Consider the following 17326-nt stretch of genomic DNA (forward strand, 5'->3'; position numbering starts at 1 on the left):
AAACCATTCCTTCCAGAAAACAAATGCCAATTCTGGGTCTGCATAACCGCATGTGGTTAACACCAAGGTGAAGTTTGAGTTCTCCGGTGTGGTGACCAGGTTTGTTTTACAAATTTCAGTAGCCTCCTTTTGGTCTCGTGGAATAGATTTTAAAAGAAATGAAAAGCTTTTAAAAACATCACCAATAGGTAGCATGGATAAAGAACTTTTTAGGGTAAAAGGTCTAAACAAATGGTTCTTGTGAAACTGCTTTTTTTTGTGGTCAGATTTGAACTTAATTTACCTCTGGGAGGATGGGGGTGGAATTTCAGTCTGGTTTGTTACCAATTTGTAGAATTGACTTCCAAGAAAATTCATTTATGAACTAGAAATAGATTTAAAGGTTGCTTTGGCAATGCAATTCTTGAACTATAAACCATTCTATAACTAGATGAATGAGGAAAACTTATTTTTTTTAAACTAATCATTACTTTTATTCAAAAGTAAAAGAGTGCCTTGTATAGTGGTGATCTGGGTTCAAGACCATAATATGTCTAGACTGGTTGATTTGAAAATATTTAAAGTATGATGGCCATTCAAAAAATATTGAACTTCACTATATGTATCCATATTCTGAAATCTTGTTTGATCAGATAATTTATCAGATCAACCTCGAGGAATCCTTCATCCTCTGTTCTTTCAAGTTTGTCAATGGAGCAGTATGTGTGAATCAGAACGCTGGTTGCAAAAGGTATGAAGCTTGTGTGTTCATAACCAAAAAATGGAGACAAAATATATAGGTGTGGCCTTTGGAAGTGCACAAAGGGGTTCACCATCTGCCATGTGAAAAATTTTGGGATGTTTTTCTTGTGTCTCATTTAAAGGTTTTTGACAGCATACCTGCACGATGCACATTATCCACAAGTTAAAGGTTGAAGTTGAAGAGTCTGACTCTTTTTCAATGTGATTTTATTCTAGTTGGTTAAAACTGAACTTTTTTAATGGTATTTTGATAAATGGCTTTGAAACTGCTTATCCTTTGATTTTTGATGGTTTGGTACTTGGAATCAAGGTGGAACTCCCTCTTTAGGTCTTCAGCAATTAATGGTAACAGGTGACATAATTTTATATCAAATCAGCATTATGTTCTATTTGAACACTTAATCTTTAAGAATTTCAGTGGTATTTAAAGCTGCTTGCAGCTTTGTTATGGATTTTGTGATCAGCTGTTTTTAATGCTTACAGCTGCTTGCTCAGACTTTTCATGGGTTTTTTGGGTGGAATCTGAATACTGCATTCTCATGGGACCTGTCACAAGCAAGCCATTCAGCCCATGACATCTGTGGCCAGGTCTACTTGAGTCAGCATGACTAATTTCTGTCCATGCCCTTGGAGGTGGGGTGGGGGGAAGAGAGAGAGCGAGAGAAAGTCCCGCTGGTAAATTCTTGGGTGTGTTACCAGCAACAGTCTCTGACAACCTGCAAAGGAGATCCCCCAGTCTCTGGCCACCAATTCATTAAATGAGATCTGTCTGTCCTTTAGCATACCTGTCCACATTTTAAAATCCCCTTGCTGGTTCTGACGGGTCCCAAATAAATCCAGCCCACAGTCTCTTTAGCTAAGTATTGATTATCCGAACTAAAATGCAGAGTCTGAATATAGCCTTTGCCATTCTTCCTTATTTACCCCCGTGTTTGCTCTGCCATTCATTTACATTGCAGTTTCCTCACTGTTACCTTTCAAACTTTAGACTTGATACTTCTGATGTAACCCTATAACAGCTATAAAAAATTATCATTTTGGCAGTACAGTAGTCACTTTGTGACTTTAGATTAGATTACTTTAGATTAGATTACTTTAGATTAGATTACTTTAGATTAGATTACTTTAGATTAGATTACTTTAGATTAGATTACTTTAGATTAGATTACTTTAGATTAGATTACTTTAGATTAGATTACTTTAGATTAGATTACTTTAGATTAGATTACTTTAGATTAGATTACTTTAGATTAGATTACTTTAGATTAGATTACTTTAGATTAGATTACTTTAGATTAGATTACTTTAGATTAGATTACTTTAGATTAGATTACTTTAGATTAGATTACTTTAGATTAGATTACTTTAGATTAGATTACTTTAGATTAGATTACTTTAGATTAGATTACTTTAGATTAGATTACTTTAGATTAGATTACTTTAGATTAGATTAGTGTTCCGCATGGATCTGTTTTGGGACCATTGCTGTTTGTCATTTTTATAAATGACCTGGAAGAGGGGTTAGAAGGTTGGGTGAGCAAGTTTGCGGATGATACGAAAGTCGGTGGAGTTGTTGACAGTGAGGAAGGATGTGTCAGGTTACAGCGGGATATAGATAAGCTGCAGAACTGGGCAGAAAGGTGGCAAATGGCGTTCAATGTAGCTAAGTGTGAGGTGATTCACTTTGGTAAGAGTAACAAAAGGATGGGGTACTGGGCTAATGGTCGGATACTTGGTAGTGTGGTTGAGCAGAGGGATCTTGGTGTCCATGTAGACAAATCTTTGAAAGTTGCCACCCAGGTAAATAGTGCGGTGGAGAAGGCATATGGCGTACTGGCTTTTATTGGTAGAGGAATTGAGTTCCGGAGTCCTGAGGTCATGTTGCAGTTGTATAAGACTCTGGTGCGGCCGCATCTGGAGTATTGTATGCAGTTTTGGTCGTCATACTATAGGAAGGATGTGGAGGTACTGGAACGCGTGCAGAGGTTTACCAGGATGTTGCCTGGTATGGTAGGAAGATCGTATGAGGAAAGGCTGAGGCACTTGGGGTTGTTTTCATTGGAGAAAAGAAGGTTTGGGGTGACTTGATAGAGGTGTACAAGATGATTAGGGGTTTAGATAGGTTGACCATGAGAACCTCTTATCCACGTATGGAGTCAGCTATTACGAGGGGGCATAGCTTTAAATTAAGGTGTGGTAGGTATATGACAGATGTTAGGGGTAGATTCTTTACTCGGCGAGTCGTGAGTTCGTGGAATGCCCTGCCAGTAGCAGTGGTGGACTCTCCCTCTTTATGGGCATTTAAACAGGCATTGGATAGGCATATGGAGGATAGTGGGCTAGTGTAGGTTAGGTGGACTTGGATTGGTGCAACATCGAGGGCCAAAGGGCCTGTACTGCACTGTATTTTTCTATGTTCTATAACATTTGCCCCTCTTTTGACTGAGACTTAACACTGACAAATGGGAAACTTGTCAATGGCAGCTTGACTGTTTTTAAATTACTTAGACATCAGCCCCATGGTGAGCTTGGGTAATTACAGCATTTTAAATGCAAACTCTTTTTTAGTGACTTATCCCACATTCCTTTTGCCAGTACCTCAAAGTTTCTCTATTTGTATCTGCCAAAAATTGGCCCATCAAGTCTGTGCTGACAATCTCTACACTAAACCAATTTTTGACTGCTTGGCTCAGCCTTTAATGTTATGGGATTTTTAAAATACTTTTTTTCAAAGGTAGGGGCAGGAAATCTCTCTAACCCAGGCAGTGTACTTCAAATTCTCACCACTCTGGCTGAGAATTTTTCCTCTAATCCCATCTAAATCACCTGCTCTTCCTGTTTGTGCCCCTTCTCCAACTGTTGGGAGCAGTTGTTTCTATGCCCCTTAATCTCATACAAATCTCTGATACCCCCACCTCAACCATATCCCTTTGCTTCCTTTTTAAAATGAGTCCCTTCATAACTAAAGTGCTCCAACCTAGGCAACATCCTGTGAATCTTCTCCACACCCTCCAATGCAGTCCCATCCGATGTGGTGAACAGAACTGTGTACGGTATTCCCAGTTGTGCCCTAACCAAAGTTGGTATTTATAAAGCTCCATAGCTTCCCTGCTCCAAAGTCTATGCTACTAATGAAGGAAAGTGTTCCAGCTACTACCAAAACACCATTAACCTGTCCTGCCCCTTTCATGGATTTTTTGACAACCATGCCAAGGTCCCTCTTGTTTCTGAGCTGCTTCATGTGCTTCCATTCAATTAGCAAGGCCATTAATTTAATTGAAAATTCCAGGCCATTGTTTTCAAATGGGTCAATGGCAATAGCTTGCATATGACTTTGTAGCATTATGCACTACAGTTTCATAATGTTCAGACAAATTTTACCTTCCTGGAGAAGCTGACCAAGTCATTGAAATGTTGGTTATCTGAATCCTCAGCTGGTGCTTTGAGGACTTGAAGAATTTCTTAATTTAAGTTTTTTTTTGGGGTGTCAAATTAAAATGTTTGCACCTTTTTTTTAGATGGCTGTTAAGTTACCTGACTGCAGAGTAGATATTAATTGAATAGCTCCAGTTCCTTTTTAAACCTTTAGCAGCACATCCTGTACTTGTTAAAACACAGCTCCTTGATACACTTGAATGTATCTAGTTAAGCTATCTGATTTTAAAATTGAATTTTTATTTCTGGTCTAACTTCACTTTTAGACTGATCTTGGTGTTTGGCCTAATAATTCACTTTTTCCTCAGCTGTAAAATGTACTATTTTTGTACAACTAAATGTCTAAGTTTTTTGTCACTTTGGGTTAAGGTATTTAAAATTAGGTTAGTTGCACTTACTTCCTGTGTACTAAAATTGTTTTCCCCCATCCTACACAAAGGCAAGAAATGCCTTAGATGTGGTGTTACAATGGTTATGTAATTCCCATGTAAGCCATGAACATAGTGCAGTTTTGAATTTTGTTACAGTATCTGAGCCCACTAAAGCTATGTAATGGTCATGTTTGCATTCCTTAACTTTTGTAACATGACCTAGTTTTTGAAAGTTTCTTTTACTCCCACTTCTCTACAATTTCATAGAAAGATGAGCAGTTCTGCCCAATTCACATATGGAAGTCATTGACTTTAATGCTGGTACTCTGAATTAGAAATGGTTGCTTGCAGTTGGATTAAAGAATTCACTTAATCTATGAACTAGCTAGTAAAATGTTAGTTTGCTTCCCTTTCTCACTCCCTAATGTCTTTTGAGCTAACCCTTTTTATTTCTGGTGCTTACAGTCCTCTATTTCACTGATGTGCAATAAAGTGTTTGCTGTTCAATCTCCAGGAGTCAGGGTTAAAAGTAAATCAGCCAGTATCCTTTGCTGTGAGACTGAATGGTGCTAGAGGTTTGATTGATGCCAAAGTTCATAGCCCCTCCGGGGCAGTGGAGGATACCCATGTGTCTGAAATTGAACCAGGTAAGGATTTGGGACCACATCCCTTGGTGATTTGCCATCAACTTTCTCCTAAAGCTGCTTTTACCTCTTTGTGCATTCCGTGTACACTCTCTACTTCTCCTCCTCCTTTTTGTATTGCTGCCTTGATCACCTTTTTTGATCAATTGTATAGTGTGGGGTGGGAAAATGGGAAGGAAGAGTAAAACTGAATTAAATTTACTTGGCACGAAGTGTGTGAATCATGCTTACATTCATTCCAAGGCTTGAACAAGGCTCTCATACACTCTTCAGGACTGGATCTTGGGCTGTGCTGTTGGCTAGACAGTTCAGAAAAGCAGAACTCTATACTGCTTTTCATGTTTATGTTGATAAACATTGCCTGCAGTGATGTTTTGCTTCATACTTTGCCTAATGAGTGGAAGTGTTACTTGCACACTGGTTAATTGTGAACTAACTACTTGTGATGTTTTATTATAGATAAGTATGCCATTCGTTTCATTCCCCATGAGAATGGTGTTCACTCTATTGATGTCAAATTCAATGGCAGTCACATCACCGGCAGTCCATTCAAGGTTCGAGTTGGCGAACCTGGGCAGACAGGAGACACCAGTCTTGTTTCAGCTTATGGATTAGGCCTTGAAAAAGGAACTACAGGTAAATGGCTGTGCTCTAAGCCCAAGCAATTTTTCATTAGTGTGCATGTGCTCTGAGGATTTTCTTTGCAATGTCAGAACTAGATTTTTTTTTTGTGTAGAATGCATAAAGTTGTGTGGCAGCACGTTAGGAAACAAAGTATTGCTGTCATCACTTAACCCCATTTCTAAAGAATTAACTTACAGTTCAATTTTGTATCAGAACTATGCTCACTCAGTGCAAGCTGGTGGGGTTAATGCTGTACTTGCTACTTTCCAGTAAAGGGTTTTTCATCAGAACTGGAAATTGAATATCTCATTCATGAGATCCCCATCCCTTCAATGCCACTGGCTCAAAATCCTGAAACTTGCTCCCTAAAAACATTGTGCATTTACTGCAGCAATCAAAGGTCTTAGTTTAAAGATGAGATGGAAGTCTTCAGTGAGAAATTTCTTCACCTGGAGTTGTCTGGATTTTCCTACCAGAGTGGTTGTGGACTAAACCATTGTTTTCAAGCAGGTAGATGTAGATCTTATGGCAAAAGGATCAAGATACAGGGTGGGCTGGATTAAGGTATTGAGGTTCTGGATCAGTGGTGCTGGAAGAGCACAGCAATTCAGGCAGCATCTGACGAGCAGCAATATTGAGGTCAAGATCAGTCACCATCATTTTAATGGTGTTGCAGGCTGTGGTGGGGGTGTTTTAAATGGCCTATTGCTTTTGTGTTCTATTTGGCTTTCTTGCCAGTCACCACCTGAATCTGCAAATTTAAGTGCTACTTAGTGTTTTTGTTCTAATTTTAGAACTCTTCCCTCCTTGAAGTGATAGAACCTATGAACCTGGGATACTGTAACCAACCTGCTGTCCCCTCACTTGAGAATCCTTATACAAAGAAGGTTCCCAGTCATTTTGAGACCATTACAAGATGTTGACCCATGGTTCCTTTGTGGTGTAAGTGTTAAGCTTTCCTCCCTGACCGGTATCTAATCTCCCTTACCTGCCCCAGTAATGAGTAGATGCTCAATTAACACTTTAGTTGCCCAAAAGTAGATCCACTGTTCCAAACATAGAAAGGACTTGCACACTGATCCATTCCCAATGATCAGTTGCATCATGGGGCAGTTCTGCTGTTTCAGGAAAAATAATTGCTTCTAAAATCTCAACAGTATTCAACACCATTTGCATTGGTGACTACTTCACCACCTACTGATGTGAATATTTGAGGTAGTTGATTAGCTCACCAACCTGTGTACTGACTAACCAAAGCTCCCCAGTAGTCTCCAGTGGCTGAGTTTCAAGTTTAAATCCACTGTGCAATAGTATTATGTAATAAAATTACAGGATTTTTTTTCCTGTCTGAATTTCATCAGAACGGAGGTTAGTTTCCACTTTCTAATTGAATCTGGTCTAATCAGGTTATTAACATTTAAATTTGTTTTTTCTAAATGTAATGTCTGTCCACTTTTTTTATTTTTGCCTAATTCTGGCCTTTTTAGTGAAAGGCAAACAGCTGACCACACCTACTTTTGGATTGACAGACTTCATAATAAACCAGACATGTCTTGTAAAATTTCTGGAAGTCCTCATACAGGACTAACTGACAGGAAAACATTTTGATTAGATTAGTGTGGAAACAGGCCCTTCAGCCCAAGTCCACACTGACCTGCTGAAGCGCAACCGACCCGGACCCATGCCCCTATATTTACCCCTTCACCTAACACTGGGCAATTTAGCATGGCCAATTCACCTGACCTGCACATTTTTTGGATTGTGGGAGGAAACCAGAGCACCTGGAGGAAACCCACAGAATGTGCAAACTCCACACAGTTGCCTGAGGTGGGAATTGAAGCTGGGTCTTTGGCGCTGTGAGGCAGCAGTGCTAACCACTGCCACCATGCCGCCCATGGGCCAGTCCATGTCTTGGTTTTCTGAAGCCTGTAGAAGTGACATGGTGCTGAAATAGTGTGTTCAGCCTAGGTGGTCCATGTTGGTGTTTATGCTTCAAATAATCCTTGCCAAATTATCTGGCATTTGGGACATTATTCCTCTTGCTCTTTCCTAATCACATGATTTTGCCTAAAGTTTCCCCTTTAATATCATTTTGGTTTCAACTGCTCCTGTAACTTCTGCATTCTTGGGTTCTCTCCATAAAACTGCTGCCATTCTTTAAATATGCTGGCATTGTATTCTTGTATTACCTCTTGTGTTCAGTGCCTTTTTTTGGTTCAGGATTTTGTTTGCATGTTTACACTAATTCCATGTGAGTTTTCAGTTTTAAAGACTCAGCCCGAGAGCCTCAACATTTCATTAATAACTTGTGCTTTCACTGTTTCTATATTTGCAGTATCTAGATTAAAACTGCACATAATATCCTGTGCAGTCAAACTGACAATTTAAAAAAATCTCCAGTACTTTATTTACACACTTTGCATTCCCAGATTTCTTGACCCTATTTAAATCTGTCAGCTAACAGTTTTATTCCTCATACCAAAATGAACCACCCCTCTCTCTCAATAGAGGTCCAGACAAATATATGCTGCCGCAAGAAATCCCAGCATTTACTTTTTCAAGTATAGTCAACATTACCACTTGAAATATAGCAGCCACATTGTGCAAAAATCCCATAAACAGGAATGTGATAACATGACCTGTCTGTGGTTAGTGTTAAGTATTTAACTCTATATAATATGGTTTTCCCTGTACCATGTCAGTCTTCCATATTTACAAGTTCAATCCAGATTTTTAATAAAATATCTATCTATTGCATTCATAGCTTTCAATTGTCTATTGATCAGAGGTTGCACAAATCTGGTAGCTGACTTAATGTGCATGTTGAACTTTATTCTCTAAAATGCCAAAGCTGGTCTGAATACTAATAGATTTTTGCACATAACCCATCCTTAGCTATTTTCTCCCTTGACTTGTCTCCTTTAAACAGACAGCATGTCCTGTGAGCTGAGCCTCCTGTTGAATAACTTGTGGTTTAGCTCAATCAACAGGCATTGTTTTATTCCCTACTTGATCTTTGGTAAACGGTAAACTGCCTGCCTGTTGTGGTTCTGTTCGCCGAGCTGGAAGTTTTTGTTGCAAACGTTTCGTCCCCTGGCTAGGCGACATCATCAGTGCTTGGGAGCCTCCTGCGAAGTGCTGCTTTGATGTTTCCTCCAGTGTTTAGTGGTCTGTCCCTGCCGCTTCCGGTTGTCAGTTTCAGCTGTCCGCTGTAGTGGTTGGTCGATGTGTTTGTTGATGGAGTTTGTGGATAAGTGCCATGCCTCTAGGAATTCCCTGGCTGTTCTGTCTGGCTTGCCCTATAATAGTGTTGTCCCAGTCGAATTCATGTTGCTTGTTGTCTGCGTGTGTGGCTAGTGTACAAAATACCATGCAAGGAGTGCACTAAACACTATATAGGACAAACAGGAAGACAGCTAACAAACCACATACATGAACATCAACTAGCCACGAAACGACACGACCAGCTATCCTTAGTAGCCACACACGCAGACAACAAGCAACATGAATTCGACTGGGACAACACTACCATTATAGGGCAAGCCAGACAGAACAGCCAGGGAATTCCTAGAGGCATGGCATTCATCCACAAACTCCATCAACAAACACATCGACCTGGACCCAATATACCAACCACTACAGCGGACAGCTGAAACTGACAACCGGAAGCAGCAGGGACAGACCACTATAAACACCGGAGGAAACATCAAAGCAGCACTTCGCAGGAGGCTCCCTAGCACTGATGATGTTGCCTAGCCAGGGGACGAAACGTTTGCAACAAAAACTTCCAGCTCGGCGAACAGAACCACAACAACGAGCACCCGAGCTACAAATCTTCGCACAAACGGTAAACTGCCTCTTTAGCATACAGTAAACCTTTCAGGCTATGTTTCTGACAGCACTGTTGTAGCTATCCTTGAAATGGCTTATTTAAAACTGGCCTTGATTTGAATCGCTTTCATAAATTTTATGGTACAAATCATCATGGGAAAACAGTGCTGTTATGTGTTTCTCAAATGGTGGTTTGGAACAGTACAGAGTAACTTTCTGCTTGTGAATTTAAAGGACAAATAGATTGAGGTTTTTGACTTTACTGCAAAGTATAATTCTGGATTTCTTATTGGCCTTTGTAATTTAGAATACTTTCTTTTAGAAAGACAAATTGCTACTTGTAGTTTTGATTGAATTACCCAGTGGTTAGATTAGTAGTTTTTCTTGGGCTAGAAGTCTGCAATGTGCATTCGTCCTCTGGGACAACTCGAAGATGGCTTTTATTCCTGTTGCAGTTAGTGCCTCATGATACATTCTAACTACTTGATAGGTTTCCAAATAAGCATTTATGACCTGCAAGAGATTCTAGGGTTAAAGTGATTCTTTTTGGATGTGCAGCACCCATGTAAAGGATTCATGCTAGTGATTTTGCTATAATTTCAAATGTGACTAAGTGTGTCCAATCATTGCAAGTACCTAATGGACATCTCCCTATCCAGTTATGTTAGGATGCCTCACTTGGTGACCAGCGATCTTTTCAACAAAGCTTATGATCACACTCAGCAATCTCTGAAATGTACCATTTTGTCCCAATTCCACAGACCATTGAACATGTGAAAGTCTTCTGATATAGAACATTTGAAGTGTAGTCCATTGATTTAGTGCAGGAATACTGACAACCAATTTTGTATACCCCAAACTAACCCAATAGCAATGATGACCAACTGTTGGTTTTAATGGTGATGTAATTCAAGCTTACAAAAATCTTCTAGGCTTGACAAAGTAGATACTGAAAGGATGCTTCCCTCCCTTTTTGGTGCCTCAATCAGGGACATAATTTCTAAGGGGCAGGCCATTAGGACTAAGGTGAAAAATGATTGTTTGGCTGGTAGTGAATCTTTGCAACTCACTTGGCAACTGAGTTGAAGCAGCTAAATTCTGAAATCTAATGATCTGTCTTAACATAATTAAACAAACATGAGGGGTGTGGGATGGAGCAGTTTCTTTAAGTAGAAGGCCAGCCATCATCTCATTAGCAGAGTGAGCACAGAGATGACTAGCTTGTTTCTGCTACTGACCTTATTCTGTTCTTGTGATTTTTAGAATCTATTTTGGCCAGATTGCTCCCCAGCTGTTTAACACTACAATCTTTTACATCTATCGATCTTTTTACATTTGAAGTCCTGGGTTGGGACTTGCCTGCAGTTGGTAGGCTGAGGTCAACAAAGCTAACTGAACCTGAACTGAATGCTGAACACAGTCCTGTATGGAAGTCTGAAATTTATAATGGTTTTGTTTGCAGGTGTCCAATCTGAATTCATTGTTAAAACTGCTAATGCCAGTCCAGGCTCACTTAGTGTTGCTATCGATGGACCATCCAAAGTAAAAATGGACTGTCGTGACTGCCCTGAAGGATACAAGGTTTTGTACACTCCAATGGCACCAGGAGACTACCAAATTGGAATTAAATATGGAGGACCATATCATATTCAGGGTAGTCCTTTCAAGGCAAAAGTAACAGGTACTTAAACGATAGCTGTCATACCAGCCTGATGCCAGAAGTCCAGTCTACTAATAAAACACACCACCTTGTTCCACCTCTTTTGAAACTGGTCTAAAACCAATATTATCCTGCTAACGGTTTATGAGCACTTGCTTAATATTTGAGTTCAGGAGACGAAAACTTACTCTGAAAATACTTGTAACATTCCCACTCTAAATGTTTTGTCTGTGGGCTCAACAACGAACAAATTATTTAAAATTGTTTTTAATCACTTAGTGGGAGCTTTTCCTTGCAATAATTTTAATCCATACTTGACACTTCTAAGGAGTCATAGCCAGAAGCATTATTCTGATACCCTTCAAGAGCACCGCATTGAGTACTGAGTATCATGGAAACAGGAGCAGTGGAATTTAAAGATTCTTGTTGATTTTAAACTTTTTTTTTCTCGAGTTGAAGGAAAACCTAAATTGACACCACAAACTTGAACTTTTTTTCATCATGCAAGAATGCAATTGTAAAAGGAAACAATACCCTGCCGCTGTTCCACTGACTTCACGTCCAGGATGACTTTAACTTTCAAGCCTGAGTGGAAAAATCTGAGGGTTAGAGATCTGGAGGTGGGAGGAGGTGTACATATGAGGAATAGATTGAATATATCAATCCTCTGCACTAGGATGGCATCTTTCCACCTTGGATTGTCCAAATCCTCCATGATCAGTTTAACATGGGTTAAAAGATGAGCGAGCCTCTATCTCTCTCTCCCTTTAATTCAACCCAGTGCCCTGCTGTATGACTAGTGCTAACTGGCAAGTGGACATGGTTGCGGTGTTGTCATAGAATGCACCAGTTAAATGATTGAGTTAACTGAGCCATGGTTTAAATTATTCTGATTTTATTCTGATTCTAATTCTCTCTGGTTGAGATATTGCCCTGAAGAATGAACAGGAAAATGGCTGACACCCTTTAAATTTACAGTGTGTATTTGTTATCCCATGTCAATTCTTTGACTGGCAAGTGAACATTAATTGATCAATCAGCATTCTTGGATGCTCCAGATTTTTCTCCCTTCATGCAGATGTCTTGTCCAAGAAAAAGCTTAAGTGCCTCTTTACTTCCAAGTGACTGATCTATGTAAGCCTTAATGATTTACAATGGTCAATGTGTTGACTGTTCCAGAAAGGATTTGGTGGTCTTCACAGTAAACATGGCCTGGTGGCAGTTCTGGGATCTATCAGATGGCTAATATTATGCACATTTGGCTGTTTTAAATTTCTCCCTCTTAGTTGTTTAAACTTAAACTTATCACTTAACTCATTTGTTCTAGACACTCCAGAAGCAGAGGCTAAGGAGGGAATCACGAGTTTGCTTTTTTTTTGAAAAATTTTAAAAACTTTTCACTTTAAAACTCCTTCTCTAAAAGTGGTGTTTAAATTGTGTACACTTTTTTTGGTTTATAATACATCAATGAATGACTTTTTTGGTTTTAACTCCTTTTGAAGATACCAGTCTTTAATTGGGTTACAATGCTTTTTAGAAATCCTAGAGCAAATGGATTAATTTATTGTTTCTTTTTCTCTAGGTGCTCGGTTGATAAGTGGTGGCAGTACACATGAAAGCTCTTCTATTATGGTAGAATCTGTGACCAAATCCACTACTGTTAACTCCTACAGTGCTGTCCCCAAATTTGCATCTGACAGCAGTAAAGTGGTGTCCAGTGGTGCAGGCCTCTCTATGGCAAATGTAGGTCAGAAGAATTGCTTCTCAGTGGATTGTAGCAGAGCAGGTAAAACTAACACTAAAACTTGAATGTGTTAACACAGTTATAGCTCTACAGCATGACATCTATACAAAAGAAACCAAAGCAATTTAGTATTGAGGTCTAAAGCCTATTTACATTAGTTTGAATTCTGTAATTGATCCTATCATCTTTGTGTGTAAAAGTATATGGGATTAGCTTCAGATCTAGGTGGTTTGAAAATCCTGCAGCATTATACTTGGGCTTTCAACCAAATGATATTAAATAGCCAGGCCAATTATGTGCTTATCCTTTTTTGAGGTTTTTTTATAGTGGGTCTGGAATTATTACTTTGTTTGAGGCTGCTTATGTTAAACTTCCACTGTTGATGGTTAGAGTTTCACACTTGGTTAGAAGCCAAGAGTCACTTGGTGATTCTTTTTTGCGTATTCTTGATCAGCTTCACTGTTTACCAATTTTACATTAGTTTTAATACAACTTAATGTAAAGTAACAGCTTGGTAGTGAATTTTTAGTTTACTGGCTTTTTTTTTTTTGCACAAACAAAAATGCTTTGACTCCTGCCAGGTCTGTAGGTGTTTTTCATGGTTTTTACTTGTGTGCAGCAGAATTGCCTTCATGTGCACAGGGCTTAAAATTAATAATGGCTTGAAATAAGGCCCTCTTTTATGCAAGTAATTGTGGGGGGAAAAGCTATTGCAAATCCTTCAGCTGTGCAACAGCCTCTTATCCAGATTTTGATTATATTTTGTCTCTGGTCTAATTGTTCTATGGGACTAAATTTCCAGAGCAAGGTGGCGAGCAGCATTGCAATGTTGCCATTTACCTAAATCATGACTCTCACTGCCTTGATTTTATTCTTCCAGAAATAACTCTGGCTTTCTGTGCATATGTTCAACAGTGTCTTTGCCAGTGCTATTAAGTAGCTCTTAATCTTCTGAACAATGCCTTTGGGTTCCATCTGGCATTTGCTATAGATATCATAATAGCTTTGATCCAGATGTAAATGAGCTGAGTGCTGCCTTTATCAATAAGGCAGCATCTGATGACATCAAGCAACCCTAGCAAAACTAGGATCTGTGAATATCTGATTTTTGGGAAGGTGTTGGAAGTGGAGGGGTAATCATTCCACTTGTTGGAGACTTATTATGGGATGAAGGAAGATGGTTGTGGTTGCCTGAAGTCAAACATCTCTGCTCCTTGGTTGTATCCTAGACCTAGCCATCTTTAATGACTATCAATGATTTTTCCATTGGTTTTCAGAAGTGGGGATGTTGACTGAATAAGTATGCGTTGAGCATTCTGAACACTTTATGCACTGTAACAGTCAGTGTCTATATGCATTAAGACTCGAACAATATCCAAGCTTGTGCTGAAAAGTGATAAGTAAAATTTGCTCTCCACAAATACCACTTCAAATGAGAGTCTAAACAGTCCCCTTAACCACATTGACCATTGCTGAAATACCAATATCCTGGAGGTTTTTCAACCTGAAACTGAACTGAACCAGGCACCATCTGAAGACATGGATGAAATAAGTACAAGTATCTTTACTTTCAGATTGGGAGATTTGAACAATATAATGACTTGTCTATGGGTGGAACATAATGCCTTGTTTTAGGCTGATGCCTTGCATAATCTTCTATCTCCATTTGTAAAACACTAGTTGCAAAAGGTGTCAGAAGCAGCATAGCTTTTGAAAGCCACTAGTGTATGATTGAAAATCCACTAAATTGAGTCCAGAAATGGAAAAATACTTTCTCCAAAATAACTCAAGGATGCAATGATCAGAAATGGGACAGGTGCATATTCAAATTGTAGTGTTTAAATTTTTTCACCATGAGCTGGATCTGATGTTTTAAACCATTTGTGTAGTTGGGTCTATACTTGTAATCTCTTGTTAGGATATAATTTTTAAACCTAGTTGCAAGTACTGTTTAGTTTCTAAATTTTTTTGTCCCCTTTTTTTAGGTTCAAATGTACTACTAGTTGGAGTTCATGGACCCACTATTCCATGTGAGGAGGTGTCTGTGAAACACATTGGAAATGAGCAGTACAACGTGGCCTATGTAGTGAAGGAGAGGGGAAACTATACACTGGTTGTGAAATGGGGTGATGAGCATATTCCTGGGAGTCCATTCTATATTACAGTTCCTTAAAGCAGGCCACTTTCTAATCTGGCTACTTCAAATTCAGCACTCCAGTTTGGTATCTTGAGTTTTCAAAGGGCACTGCAATTGCATGATGGATTCTAAAGCTCCAAAATGGATGCTTTTTTCAAATATTTGCTGTTGACTCAGCTACTTTTAAAGAATGGATTGGGTTATAGATTTTGCCATTGTTCTATGTAGAAACTGAAGATTGTATGGATTATATATAAATATGAACTAAACTGGGTCAATTGTAAAACTGGATTATTTTGGGATTTTTGCCAGCTGTCATTTTGGCTAAAGCCATAAATAGCTGCTTGAGCTTCAGATGGACTTGAATGCAATGTAGAATAATGGAATTCCATTCTGAAATGGTTATTTTTTGGATGCAATGCTTCACTATAATGACGTGGCAGACAGCATTGCTTGTTATACCTTTTTTTAAATTGGGGTGCTTGCACAGTCTTTGAAGCTTTTTGTAAGGAACGTGCAAACTGATCAAAGGATTTTGATCTTGCCTAAATTGGAGACTCAGGAACTCTGGCTTAAGTTTTTGCAAATGTCCTTGCATAAATACTGATCTTAAATTATTTGCTGGGGAAAACTGTGCTGCTGTGGCTGTCTTATCACCAACTTTGTTGTCTACTGCATGCTCCAATATCAGTGTTGTCTGAGTAGAAGACTATTTGGAATAGGTTGGTTGGTTGGTACAGTAAGATTTTTGCAAGCACCTACTAGTAAATCTGTGCCACCTGCCCCCCCCCCCCCCCCCCCAAAAACCAATGCTGCATCAAGTGCTCAAATTGGCTAAACCTGAAATAGCAGACAAGCCAACTTTAAATCCCTCTGGACCTATTTGGCCACTACTATTTTTCTCCTTTTTTTACTGATCAGTCGTGCTGCCGTTTTAGATGTACTTGGATACTTGATCTTGGTACTTCTGCCAAAATGAACTTGCCCAATATTTAAGGACTGCTCATCTGATTGTAGTGCATATTGGAGTCAAACGTGAATAGGTCAGTTTGTATAACTGGATATTTGATTTTGACTGAAATTAAAAGCTACTAAATTGCACAACTCTTAAGCTGAACCTTAATCTATACTCTGGTGTTAATCTTACTAATTTTTTCTCTAGGGCTGATTTTGTAATTGGATTTTGTATTAAAGTTTAAAACATGGGGAAGAATGGTTTGTCATTTTTTTATAATGCTTTGTGCCTTACTGTGAAAAGCTTAATGTAACTCAACTGACTCAATAAACTTCAATAAATGCACAATTTCAGCTGTTTGAAATATTAAGTTTACTCGGTAACTTAGAGGGTTCATAAAGGGCTTCATGTTGAATGCCCCACATTAACGTGTAGCTATTTGTTTAGGTTTTCAAGCCACCATTTAACACTTTACAAGTCCTGAAAGTAGATCTAAGCATGAGATCTCTCGAACACTTGATTTTTCAGTCAAGTCAAGGTGACCGGTTTGGTTCAGTTATGAACAAAACAATAACGGGATTCAGTTGTTGAACACTTTAGCACTTAACTGATCTTTTTTTTTGCTTACTTGTATAATTATTGCATATAGTGTTAGCATGCAAAGTATCTTTAAATGCTATCATACTTTATACTCCTGTCATTTTTTTTTAGTTGCCCTTTTGCTGCCAAAGTATGCAAAACTCCTGGCTTGCTATTCTTGGCAATACTAAGTCACTTGAGGACTTATCCATGTCTTCCCAAGTAAGCCACATGTGGTTTGATCTTGTGGTGGTTTTATATGTATTTTGAATGTGTTAAAATTGTTTTGACTGAACTCATTTTGTAGCAACTTTCTTCCTCCTTCCTCATTGCCAGCTGGTGGTGAAGGAAATTTATCTTATCTTTTTCAGCCAACATTTGTTTACATGGATGGGACAGGCTAGCAGCATTTTGTCCATCAGGTGTTCCTGCTAGTACTTCCACTTGGACTGTCAGTTTTAATGTTCATCTGATTTTATTCTGTTTGCTTTGCAAGTTCAGTTTAAGCCCAAACTATTTGCTTGTTGATCTGTTGATGTTTCAGATCATTGAAGCACATGCTGGAATATTGAAGTGCTATTGACACAAGTTTCTGTCATTATCTG

At 38.9% G+C, this 17326-nt stretch overlaps 1 protein-coding gene across 2 annotated transcripts in view; it reads left to right on the forward strand.

Moving 5' to 3' along the window:
* The window catches only part of LOC122559031 (filamin-B), a 148058-nt gene extending 131571 nt beyond the window's left edge, over positions 1-16487 (forward strand). For both annotated transcript variants that reach the window (XM_043708178.1, XM_043708179.1), the window contains 5 exons: positions 5062-5194; positions 5651-5827; positions 11109-11327; positions 12889-13092; positions 15036-16487. In XM_043708178.1, coding sequence (XP_043564113.1) covers positions 5062-5194; positions 5651-5827; positions 11109-11327; positions 12889-13092; positions 15036-15223 — 921 coding nt within the window. In that variant the 3' untranslated portion in view covers positions 15224-16487. The remainder of the gene's footprint in view (positions 1-5061; positions 5195-5650; positions 5828-11108; positions 11328-12888; positions 13093-15035) is intronic.
* The last annotated feature ends 839 nt before the right edge of the window (positions 16488-17326 follow it).

This window comes from Chiloscyllium plagiosum, chromosome 18, assembly GCF_004010195.1.
Source record: "Chiloscyllium plagiosum isolate BGI_BamShark_2017 chromosome 18, ASM401019v2, whole genome shotgun sequence".
Taxonomy (NCBI): Eukaryota; Metazoa; Chordata; class Chondrichthyes; order Orectolobiformes; family Hemiscylliidae; genus Chiloscyllium; species Chiloscyllium plagiosum.